At 42.6% G+C, this 13,002-nt stretch overlaps 1 protein-coding gene across 1 annotated transcript; it reads right to left on the bottom strand.

The window, feature by feature from the left end:
* Nucleotides 1–9,044: 9,044 nt before the first annotated feature.
* LOC126253603 (cuticle protein 16.5-like) lies at nt 9,045–9,674 on the bottom strand. The gene is made up of 2 exons (XM_049955053.1): nt 9,625–9,674; nt 9,045–9,509 (listed from the first exon to the last, which is right to left on the bottom strand). Exons 1-2 carry the CDS (start codon nt 9,634–9,636, stop codon nt 9,105–9,107), a joined length of 417 nt encoding a protein of 138 aa, XP_049811010.1. The 5' UTR covers nt 9,637–9,674; the 3' UTR covers nt 9,045–9,104.
* Between the last annotated feature and the right edge of the window lie 3,328 nt (nt 9,675–13,002).

Genomic DNA, 13,002 nt, shown 5'->3' with positions numbered 1-13,002 from the left:
ACTGCACATACGGTTCACGTCCACGCTGTCGCGGCATGCTACCAGTGTTAAAGACTGCGATGGAGCTCCGTATGCCACGGCAAACTGGCTGACACTGACGGCGGCGGTGCAGAAATGCTGCGCAGCTAGCGCCATTCGACGGCGAACACCGCGGTTCCTGGTGTGTCCGCTGTGCCGTGCGTGTGATCATTGCTTGTACAGCCCTCTCGCAGTGTCCGGAGCAAGTATGGTGGGTCTGACACACCGGTGTCAATGTGTTCTTTTTTCCATTTCCAGGAGTGTATTTACGACTGATCTTTTCTCAGCTAAGACATTTTAGAATATTTCAGGATAGGCCAATGACGTGCACTGACTATAAATTTAAAGATATTACATGAAAATCGACCAAATAAAAGCAATGAAAGTTTTATTGAGAACCAAAGACTTTCTGGTACTGTTACTGAAAACTGTTGTTAGCTTTAAGTCCCTCGGCCTACAGCTTAGAGTTTCATTACACTCTGATGATTCATTAAACTATTCTGATAGCGATTTCGCTGATCGCCCACATCCAGTTCGTCTCCATATATGTTTGATGCACAGGCGATACATCTCTGCGAAATCTGAATATACTTTTCCACTTATAATGATAACTAGACAGAAGCAAACTCATAATATTAATAAGTGATCACGAACATTGAAGTACCGATGTTTAGCATTAATTACACAAGAATGCCAATGACACTTATATAATTCGAAAGGCACTTTGACACAGATGTGCACAAATAAAAAATCATGTGAGTGCATAGCCGCTAAAAGATGCTTTCATATTCGTAACTATGATAATACCTTCTCTATCCGCACAAAAATCTTTAATAGGTGAACATCGGAAACTGCAGTATAACCGCCTTCTACCTTGCATACCGATCAGGTGCTGTAGAAGAAATGATTCAACAACATAACAACGTTTCATGAAATCGCATTCCAAGGATGTTCGTTTTACATGGTTCATTTGCAGTAACGCACTTATACCGGGCAGCTACAATGCGGCAACTGCTAGGTCAGTAATGTTGTCAGCCCTGGAAATCAAAATATTTAGTAGCGAAGTTTGTAAATAACGTTGTCTATAAGCGTCGTTATTACACCTACGTTTCTGTAAGAGCATTTCTGTGGTCATTTGACGCCTCTACCAAAAACTCTGAGGTAAGTCCCTAATTATTAATTTCTTAATTTTGAGTAGCTACAACTTCCTATTTTTCTTATTATACCGAAACTATAGCTGTTTTAGTCTACATCGAGAAGGAGAACGCTAACGGGTCGGAGGGAAAGATGCAGAGCTAGAAAGGCAAAATTCTTGCTAGGAGAAATTAATAGACCGGAACATGGGCAGTGCGGCGGAATGGTGTTAATATGTTCGCTAGCACTGAGTGAAACAAGCTGCAAATTGATGTACACCTTCCTCAGTACAGCGCTCGTTCACCATCCGTTGCTCTGCATTCGTGGGTACTATGTAGACGATGTTAAAAGCAGTGTTGAAGAAAACCATCGTCCAAACTTACAATTGCATAGTCCGCTAAACTCAGGTAACTAAATAATTACGAGATTAATACAGTCCATATTCTGCTACGAAATGAGTTTCACGCTCAGTCCTTTTCAGTGGCTTCTTCAAAGGAAGATGCTCGCCAGAAAATGTTCTGTAAATGCATACTGAACAAGCCACGCAGAATTCTTCACAAAGGCCGATAGATTCACACGCAGTTTTCTCTTCAACAAACACTCTAAAATCTCCCAAACTCCACAGAACTGTCCATAAATGAATCTGCTTGCACGGCGATATACACCGATTGCGAAATAAAAGTCGCTTCTTCATTTTACAAATAACTTTTTCGGACACGTCTAACATGACCTTCTCGTCCGGCAGCTAGTCCTCGACTCAAAAACGGTTCAAATGGCTCTGAGCACTATGGGACTTAACTTCTGAGGTCATCAGTCCCCTAGAACTTAGAACCACTTAAACATAACTAAGCTACGGACATTACAAACATCCATGCCCGAGGCAGGATTTGAACCTGCAACCGTAACGGTCTCGCGGTTCCAGACTGTAGCGCCTAGAACCGGCGGCCATCGCGTCCGGCTGCCCACGACTCCCCAATGCCGTTGCTTTCAGGGAACTCATTCCAATGCGCGGGAAAAACTTTACTCTGATTGGTTGATCAAAACGAACAGCCAGTGAGATCAAGCTTTCAAGATTATATTTGCGCTTAAATTGTTTTACTTCAATCACCATTTGCAGATGTATTTACGTCATTTCACGCTGCAAATATTAACAAAATGTTCCACCAAACCAAACCAAACGATAACTAAGAGAAAACTAAACTTGAAATATACTTTATAACTGATTATCCTCTTATTAACTTTCTGGCTGCCTTATTACAAAAGCAAACACTCGTAGACATACGTCATCCGCCAATTAGGGGGATTTACAGTTTTCATGACACCCTGGTGGCGTAACACTTGCTAGTCACATAAGGAGTAATACCATATAGGATGGAAATTTGACGTATGTCCCACATACACACATTCACTCTTATTTATTCTCACCCTAAAACAAAATATAAATATTAACTTTTAAACTGTAATTTTCATTACGAAAGAAAAATTATCGAAAGTTTAAAATCGAAAATCTTTATAAAGTAAATTGGCAAACTGACAGTGCTATTACTGTTTTCAAATAACAAAGCAAATACAAACTGTTATTGTTCCTATCTGAATATACTTTCTTAAGTGTCAGTTAAGTATTTTTCTAAAGGGTTTTTTATATCTCCGAAACTATTATAGGTAGAGGTATCATATTTCGACACAAAGTTCGTCTGAATAACAAAAGGTAATGTAAAAAAGTTCGAATAAAACAGATAATATTTAACGTAGGTATTTAGTTTCCTAGGTGAGGTGAATAAGTGTTTCTAGCACGCGCCACAGTGAGCATTCTCACGGTCCGCTTTAGCAACAGGTGTGGCTATGACGCATACGGCAGGCCACAAGTCGGCCGCCGCCGAATGCTAGTATTCTGCAGGCTTCCAAAACAGCTTTCCATAACGTAACTTACTGCAAAAGTCTGCAGTCGTGTAATAGCTGCAACGCTACAACGTTCATAATTATAATGTTTTATTTAAGTTTACATTTAAAATGGCACTGAAGGTAATACCACAAAATTTTGACAATTACAATTGCGGTTTGTTTTACATTACAGATTTTGTTACTGTACATGATACAACAGCATTCACATTTTGGAGTCATACAGCAAAAGTTAGTTTGTAGATGTTAACATAAAATTTATTTTTCAACGCACTTTATCAAAGACGCACTTCAAACGACCTAAGGTTCCAAGAAAAATCAAAGTTTTATTTCAGTAGTGTTTGTAACTATAATCAGTATTTGCTATATGGTCAGTTCCGATGCCAAAGTTTCAGACCTGATTTTATTACATTTCTGTCATAGGTCAGGCCCAATAACTTCTATGTGTGGTCGTTTGTCATGTTATGCAGTATCATATTTTTATGACGCCGAAACTGCTTTTCGTTTTAAATTGAATGAAAATAATAACAACAATGTATTGCATGGATCTCCTACTGAATTAGGATGCGATGATCGTTTTGTGCGCTCTTTCACTGCGATGAAAGAGTCGAAAATGAAAATAGAGAAATTTGTTTGGTTATATGGTTAATAAAAGTTTATACCTCTGATATTACAATGACGCAATTCAAACTGATGTGGCCTCTATTTTTACCTCAACTGATTGCGAGCTACCATGCGAAACAAATACGGTGTTTTTTATAAGAAACTATGGTACACTCGATAACATCTCGGTTGTAGATTCGTCACTGGATCCATTAGCACATCCCTTATTATTTCATAATGGAGATCCTGGGTGGAATATTGAATGTTCCATAATGCACCAAATACGTCCACTTTTTTTTCTTTATTGTAATTTTAAGCACCTCATACAAGGCGGGCTGGCAGCAGCATAATACGCTGCTCTTCAGCCTTAAGGGGTACAATAATAAGATATATAGGTGACACAGACAATACAAAAAAAATGGTGGGCAAAAAAAGTAGATACAAAAACAATAAACATGAAGCCGTTCACACTGGACGAAAAAAAACACTAACACTTATTGACACGGCGCACAGAAGACGGACAATGGCGACGGCACACGTGAACAGTTGAGGAGTGACGACGAAAGAACACTAAACGCAGACGAAGGCACACACACGAGACACTGATGGCGATGATCTCCGGCGCGCGAATGTTCACTGAGCGTGTGCGAGTCCGGGGACCTGCCAAGAGAGGAGGAGGAGGAAGAGGAGTGTGAGAGGGAGAGGGGAGAGCAGGGATGCCAGGGGCATAGGAGATAGGGGGAGAGGGGAAGGGAGATGGGAACCCCGGGGGAAGAGGGGCGGAGGGAGGGGACAGGGGAAATGGAAAGAGAAGTGAGGGAGGGTGCCTAAAGGAAAGGACACACGAAGTGGGGGGGCAGGGTCAAAGTTGATAGGAGGGGTAGATGGAGGGGAGGAGGACATCATCAGGGAGGGGGAACTGGCGGAAGCCACCTTGGGAGAGGGTAAGGAGGGTGGAGAGATGGAGACCGGGTGGGACGTGGGAATACAGGCGCGGCAGCGGGCAGGGGTGAGAGAGGATCGGGGAGATGAGCGGGTGAGGAGGATCGAGTTGACGGCAGGTGTACAGGATCCGTATCCTATCAAGGAAAAGAAGGAGGTGGGGGAAGGGCATGAGATCGTACAGGATCCGCGTAGGGGAGGGGGGGGGATGTGATAGGCGAGGCGGAGAGCATGGCGTTCAAGGATTTGGAGGGATATATAAAAGGTAGGGGGGGCGGAGACCCAAGCCCGATGGGCATAACAAAGGAGAGGGCGGATGAGGGATTTATAGCTGTGGAGGATGTTGGAGAGGTCCAGACCCCACGTACGACCAGAGAGGAGCTTGAGGAGACTGAGTCAGGAGCGTGCCTTGGCTTGGATTGTCCGGAGGTGGGGAGTCCAGGAGAGGCGACGGTCGAGGGTGACGCCAAGGTACTTAAGGGTGGGAGTGAGGGCGATAGGACGGCCATAGATGGTGATGTAGAAATCAAGGAGGCGGAAGGAAGGGGTGGTTTTGCCTACAATGATCGCCTGGGTTTTGGAGGGATATACGTCCACTGCGACAGTGCCTAGAAATAGTATAACTATGTCGCAATATGCATGCTGTCGACTTACATTTGGAGCTCAGTGTTCAGTTAAGAACAAGGGACCCGCAGACGAATAAATTCCAGTTAATTGCTTAAAAAGTTTGTCTTGCATTATCTTATAAACACAATTCGTCGAATTTTGACCACAGGCTATATTAGTAAATATTATTCCACTTCTTTCTGACAGAAACGGTAATGATCGTAAGATTGACTCGTTTGTCAAGCAACGTCATCTATCGGTTGAAACTCGGACTGTCGCGGATATAGGCCACCTTCTTCGTCATGAGTTGCCTAACTCCTGGAACAGATGTGCGTTGCTCTATAGTAATGATATGACTCGCTGCTGAGCGGGTGACGTCACATAGGGCGATAGCTGCGTGCGGAAATGCTGGAACTGGAGGGTGAAACGGTCACATGTCCTCGCACATCCAATTCTTCGGGTCCAGAATTAGGGTGCGGAAGGGAGATCAGAGACCGCAGTACCACTTCCTCCTTTAGAAATCAGGCGCATAGTCTGGATTCTTTGGAAATGGTACTTTCCGAGAACTCAATGGAGATACCTTCAGCTCCATAAATAAAAATAAAACTTTAATAAATATTTAGTTATAGACTGAAGGTATTGAAAATAGAGCTTGATTAGTGACAAGCTGTAAAAATTCAACAGTTTTAGCGAAAGAACTCAGTCACACCTGTAAAATAAGATGGATAGCTCTGTACCAGACTTGTAATAACATTCAGCGATCTCCAAAAAATTATTCATCTTACTTTACATCGTAAAAACTGCGTATGTCAGGTATATTCTACATCTGCAAGTGCAGTAAAATGAACAGGAAACAGAAGGAGAAAGTATGTAAACTGTTTTTACTTCAAAGGTAAACGCTGTAACTGTTAAAAAATTATTCCACTGCAAGAAGACGCGGTCAGTGCCTTCATGGCAAAATGTTTGCGCTTTCCTACGCAACTATGGTTGTATACAGGCGTGCCCCCTTTCCTCCAAAGCAAATCGACGATCACAAATGACTTTCTTCAGTGTACGAAAAAATAGAAATCGGGACTGTAGGTAGCATGTTTAATGTTCTCAGATAATCATAAAAAATGGGTCAAATGGCTCTGAGCACTATGGGACTTAACATCTATGGTCATCAGTCCCCTAGAACTTAGAACTACTTTAACCTAACTAACCTAAGGACAGCACACAACACCCAGCCATCACGAGGCAGAGAAAATCCCTGACCCCGCCGGGAATCGAACCCGGGAACCCGGGAGATAATCATAATGACAGTACACTTTTCTGCCAGGTTTGAAGAGTTTGGCGAGACTCGTGAACAGTGTTAAACTTCCTCAAAGCTATGGTAGCAGCAGTGTCGCCTCAAATCTGAGTGCTTCTAAAACTAAGCCCGGTGTCAATTAGTTGGTCACAGAGCCCTAAAGTTAATCGAGTCTTTTAGCTGCCAGTCAGGCATTAAGTTTCTCATTGTGTCTAGTTGATTGCAGATGCTGATTCGCCATGATGTGTTCGTGGACAGCCCATCAACTTTTCTTACTCGTAAGCTGATCTATAAAAAGGTCACTGTAAGGATGCTAACAGTTTTACAATGTGGGCATTTTGATAGAATATAGGAGTAATCCTGCCCAGTGTTGTGAACGACTTCATACCCAACGGTAAAGAGAGGTGGGTTATGAGGTGGTGTGACATTTGTCGTTGTAGGAAAGTTAGTGAATAAGTAACAGAGCAGACAGAAGATTGACTTAACCTGTATTCCTGCAAACAACGAAGACTGTAGCAACAGACAGAGCCCAGCTCATCAGTGTCAACTAGGAAGACTCTCGATGTACAAAGCATGAACTATGGTGTTGGAGCCTCTACTAGATGGCCTTCCTGTATTGTGGTGTTAGAGGGATATCGTAGCCCAGAGCCGCTAGAAGCGTGGCTCAGCAGACGTGATCCATTGGATCCATGGATCCCTCACGACCGCTACCAGCTTCAGACAGACATTTGCACTTCTCTTGCCAACTGTGGAACACTGGCAGGGTGGTTTAGATACGTGATATCACATACAGTCTTCTTTCTTAGTGAAGTCTCTGTCTGGAGAATGTGAAGACAACAGAAAAATGCTTTCCATTGTCCTTGTCCATGTACTAGATGTAGGTATACTTTCTCTGCACTACTAATGTTTGCCAGTTTCCTGTCGACTGACAAAAAGAATAAAAACTTTTTCGAGGCAAGGACCGGTAAAGCTCACATGTCAGAACAAATCTTTATTCTGATCGTGACAATATGTATCCTTTTCGTTGCATACAAAATGAATCTTATGTTTTTCTTAATATTTTAATTCTTATGCCAATGAATCACACTTAAGGCCATAAACCTGTGATTATTACAAAAAATAACACATGTTTCTATTCAAATCGTTCACATTTCATTCAAAATTTCAGGGTCGTTCTTCTTAACTTCACTGACTATCTGGTTTTGAGACATGTTTTGGGACGGTCGAATGGTGGTGAAAGTGCAATGGCGGCAAGTTTGCGTGTGGAATGGACTGAAGTGTTATGAAAGAAGAGCAATTCTATTATCCACATTGGCTGTGTTATAATCACTGTTATTTACATGACCATCAGCTGATTTCGGCGGTTACTAGTGTCGGGGAATAGTGTAGTGAGTTTTCTTTTTTTGTTCATATGTCACTACGGCAATAGTTATTTTACAGTGTCGAAAAGCATAGAATGTTGTTATCGCTGATCTTTTACAATATACGAGTATTCACTTGTAAACAGCTGATGGCCGAAATCAGTTGACGCCGGCCGAAGTGGCCGTGCGGTTAAAGGCGCTGCAGTCTGGAACCGCAAGACCGCTACGGTCGCAGGTTCGAATCCTGCCTCGGGCATTGATGTTTGTGATGTCCTTAGGTTAGTTAGGTTTAACTAGTTCTAAGTTCTAGGGGACTAATGACCTCAGCAGTTGAGTCCCATAGTGCTCAGAACCACATGTCATGCCAAATCAGTTGACGGTGATGTAAATAACCTTGGTTATTTGACAGACAAGGGGGAAAACGGAATTGTCTACGAAGAATTATTGGCTGTGGCACCTGAATTGAATAAATTTATTTGTATGAAGGAAAAACAATAACAGCAGAATTTTTTTTTTTTTTTTTGCATCAGAAATACACAAAACCTTGCAGCTATTAGGAGAAAGAGCTTTAACGTACATTATAAAACTCAGCAACTATCAAAGTTCTGCAGATCTATCTATTCGTTTATCTTGGTGTAGTTAACAAAATTATGCCTTGAGATCCGTGAGTGTGAATTTTTGGTACTAACGCGCGTTGTGCCTGTCGGCTTCTAACAGGCACTGCGATAAATTCTCTGTTTTCGTTTATACAGGAATTTTTTTGTAGGCCCTATATCACTTATTTTACGGCGTTCTTCGCGTTACTCATTTTCTGGACTGGTGTAGGATACAGTTATAGAAAAATTAAATTTATGCAATAACAATATTGGAGAAAATCTCCGTTATGAACGTGGACAGCCTTGCACTCAAGCGTCGTAGGCATCTGACAGATCATTTCCTGCACTTATCTCCTAAATGCACATAACGAGCACCGGTAAAGCATCGCTGAGATACCTGCAGCGAACTTAGCTGCCGTCATGGATATCCTAGAAATGCATGGTGCTGATCGTCAGCTGAAATATGGAACGATATTTCACAAAGCTTCCTTTGTATTGTAAATAAATATGTTTGAGAAATCAGTGACTGGTGTGTTCATTGTTTTAAGCAGTGTTAGAAGAATTTACGGAATATAGTGAAATAGGAGAAACAAAAAAAAAAACAAATTTGTATTATTTTTTTAAAATTTATAACCATTTTAAAGTAGGAGTAGACATTCAGCCCAGGAGAGCAGCCTTAGCGTGGAGGTGGGCGGCGGCGGCAAGAGCACCGGGGGCAGCATAGGCTAGAGGCGCGGGGGCGGCATACGCCACAGCGGGGGCGGCGTAAGCGCGGGCGGCGTAGGCGAGAGCGGCGCCGTTGATGACGGCGTCACGGGCCTGAGTCTGGGCGACGGCGGTCAGGTGGGCGGCCCTGGTGGCGGCGACGGCAGGGGTGTCCAGCAGGTAGCCGTCGGAGCGCACGGCGACGGGTGCGGGGCCGTAGGCGGCGTAGCCGGCGTGCACGGGGGCGGCCACCACAGCGGGGGCGGCGTACGCGGCGGGGGCAGCGACTGCGGCGGGGGCGGCGCGCAGGTAGCCGGGCTTAGCCACGGCGACGGCCAGGATGGCGCTCAGGACGATCTGAAATTCAGAAAATGATGTAAAATGATGATATGTTTTCATGTCAGTCTCATACCATGGAACATCTACTGTCAATTGAAGCAGTAAGTGTTTAGACGGCAGGGGTTCTACGTACCAGGGTGTTCATGGCTGGGAGAGTTGCCGCTGCTGCTACTGCTGCTGCTGAAATGTGCCTCTGTTGTGGTCCAGATGGGTTTATATACACGGCTTGTCCAGCAGACGACCTCGTGCAGTGGCCTTGTTGGAGGTACTGCATTGGGCGTTGTCTCGTTGCTGCCGATTTGTTCCGCCTGCTGTGCTAACTTACTAAACTGAGTTTTTCAGTAGAGATATCACGAGTTGTCTCTTCATTAAAATTTGTGAATTAATTTAAATTTGTTACCTACATCTTATTCAGTTTTCGAGCTGCTGAAGCTGTCCAACGTCAAGGCCCACACGTAGTTCTTACGCTTACCATTCTGTAGTATAGTTATAGTTACTTCATTTATAAATACTAATGTTAATACATGACGACATATTATCACTTGAAACTAGATGAACTGGAATGTTCAAAAATTACTCTGAGCACTTTGGGACTTAACTTCTGAGGTCGTCAGTCCCCTAGAACTTAGAACTACTTTAACCTAACTAACCTGCCCGAGACAGGATTCGAACCTGCGACCGTAGCGGTCGCGCGGTTCCAGACTGTAGCGCCTAGAACCGCTCGTCCACCACGGCCGGCAGCTGGAATATAATTGGCAAAAATATGAGAGTTTTATATCAAGGAGAACTTCTCTGTCGAAAATAACTAGACGATGTTACGATAGTTCGTTAATTAATTAATAAACTTTGCTGTTGGTGATTTGTAAGGGCTCAGATGCCACGTTTAGCTGCGGAAAGGTTTTTCCACAAAAAGACAACATCAACTGTACAGTTCCTGTTTCTTTTGTGTCAAAATGTATACACAGCTCGTATACTTCAACGTGTCGTTAGTAGGGATTGAAAGTAATTTTGAAAGTAAGCCATATGTGGTTCGTTCCCGTTGTAGATGCAGGAAGGATAACATTTTAACTTCAATGGAGGGCATTTGTGTTTCCGAAGAACACTATGGATTACACTCATTGTTGCGTCTTGTCAATAGCTGTTTGAATCAAAGAGTGAAATTATGCTCCAGCTATAACCTACGGAAATTTGGGAAGAGGTCCTCCCGGAGTGGAATTTCAGGACAGCTGCAAATACGTGATAAGCTCCCTGAAAATTTGCTTAGTCATGGTCCAGAAAGCAAAATATGTTGTCTAAGCTTCTGTGAATTACGATTTATAAATTGTGTTTGGATCCAGTAAGATGCTCAGTGTGTAATTAAGACCTATCACTATTTTTATGAACAGTAGTGGCTGCTTGAAATTTGATGGCAGTCACTTTAAGTCTTATTTTATTGTGCCGCTCCCAGATCTTGGTGTATTAACTTTCTCTAGTACTTGTATTACACCGTGATGTATTTCCTGGACTCCTGCGCAGTGTTGACAGTTACATTCAGACTGGGTGAAATGTTTATTCGATGAAGTGGAAACTGAGCCGTTACTACGGCAACATTTTGGTTGCTGGGTGTTCAGCAGGGAGACGGGCAGGTGGTCACTTTGGCAGTGCAGCGATGCCTGGAGGAGGAACGACGGTGTTCTCATGAGCGGCAGAGGGGACCGTGTTCAGCGATCGAGTACCGCGCCTCGGTGGATACATCAGGAGGTGCTCCAGGTTAAAAGTGTTGACCCCACTCGATCCCTCCTGGGTATCATGGTCGATTGGACTGCTTGAGGATAATGAGAGCAATAGGACCAAGAAAGAATGGATACTATTATCCTCATGAGATTGCTTTTTACTTAAAGGTATTGTCTGGTATGTTGGTATGGGGAAAGAAGTTAAAGTCTTGTGTAACTTGTGATGATTGGTTCTGACGGGAGCCAGCTGTTCCTGTCAGCGAGTGTCGAGAATGAGAGCTCTTTGCTTCTAACATATTTCCTCTTAGTTATTACCAGCTGGTATTTATCAGGGGTAAGTTATACACGGGCATCGAACTAAAACTGGTCCGGAAACATTTCATGCACCTTAACAAGAAATACTTTTCTGGGTCAGCTTTACTTTCGTAGCCATTTATTATTTTTATTAAATTTTATTTACTATGTTTATTATATTTTGTGCTGTTTTGAAGTGTTAGCTCACCCGTAGGAAATGTTACGTTCTATGATTCTGCTTGAAATTTGAATGTTTTCCAAACGTTGCATACAATTTTCTGGTTCATATCAAAGGCGGGTAAGGGATGTCCCTGGAGAGAACTATGTGTAGCCTTTTGTGGAGAGAAGGAAAGCAACTGCTGGTGACACGAAGTTAGTAGTTATGTGAAATTTCTGTGTGCAGCATTTGATCCATGACAAGGGTTTGAGTAATATCAACAGACCATTCTGAAGATCTGCAAGCATCCCAATGAAATAACACTTGAAGTGATTGCCATCAGATTTCAAACAATCACTACTGTTATCAAAAATAACACTAGAGTTAAACTCTGCGTCAGAGACTGAGGCACATAGTCAGTCCAAATCACAGATATCTCTCAGAAAAGTAGATAACCCATTTTTTCTTTCCGAAACATGAAGTAGCGAATTTTTCAGTGCGCTTATCATGTTTGTGTAACTGTCACGACATTCCACAAAGTGCCAATTGTGGAATCTGTGACCGACTCCTATATTTTGTAGCGTGACGCAGACGTAGAATTTCACAGACGACACTCCTTCCTTGAGAGAACTATAGCAGACACCCAACATTCAACGTCCTCCATCGTCGCCTCAGTAAACGTATTACGACCACGACCAGAATTTTTTAAAGTCTTGAAAGACCTGTAAACACTAATGATACATGTATGCCGATTTATGGAATTGAGTCTGTTCTATGAAAGTAAAATTCAAATAATAAAAAAACACTTTGTGTTGATTTTTATATTTAATTAATAAATTTTTCTTACATTTTCCAATTAAAAGATACGACTCTAATACCACCACTGCACTGATGATTTATGTCAGTCCAACATGCCCTTAACTTTCATTATATTTTGTTTGTGACTTTGATAACGACGGCGAGTTTAATGTATTTGAGTTGTAGTATTATAGTGGCTAGTTACCGTGCATAGCAACCATTCGGTCAAACTAGTTTCATCGCTGTGATATTTTCGGTAAATTAACTAATAGATGTCAATGAACATCTTTGTGTTTACGATTAGAGATAGTGAAATATGTATTGGAATGATTTAAGAAACAGAAAAAATATCCGTTATTTGCCGCTAGTCGCTTTACATGCATCCACCAAATACGTCACTCCTATTCATGTTTGGGATCATCAGTGGCCTATAACATAAAGGAAACTTGGAATAAAATGGTAACACCGGCTGCACTTTTATTTGATCGGTGGGTCTGTGTTCTCTCATGACGCCTGACGGGCTGCACCACTGGATAATGACTTCGGGGGA

Source organism: Schistocerca nitens, chromosome 4, assembly GCF_023898315.1.
Source record: "Schistocerca nitens isolate TAMUIC-IGC-003100 chromosome 4, iqSchNite1.1, whole genome shotgun sequence".
Lineage (NCBI taxonomy): Eukaryota > Metazoa > Arthropoda > Insecta > Orthoptera > Acrididae > Schistocerca > Schistocerca nitens.
The sequence above is the reverse complement of the archived record's forward strand: the minus strand, read 5'-3'. Positions and strand labels throughout refer to the sequence as shown.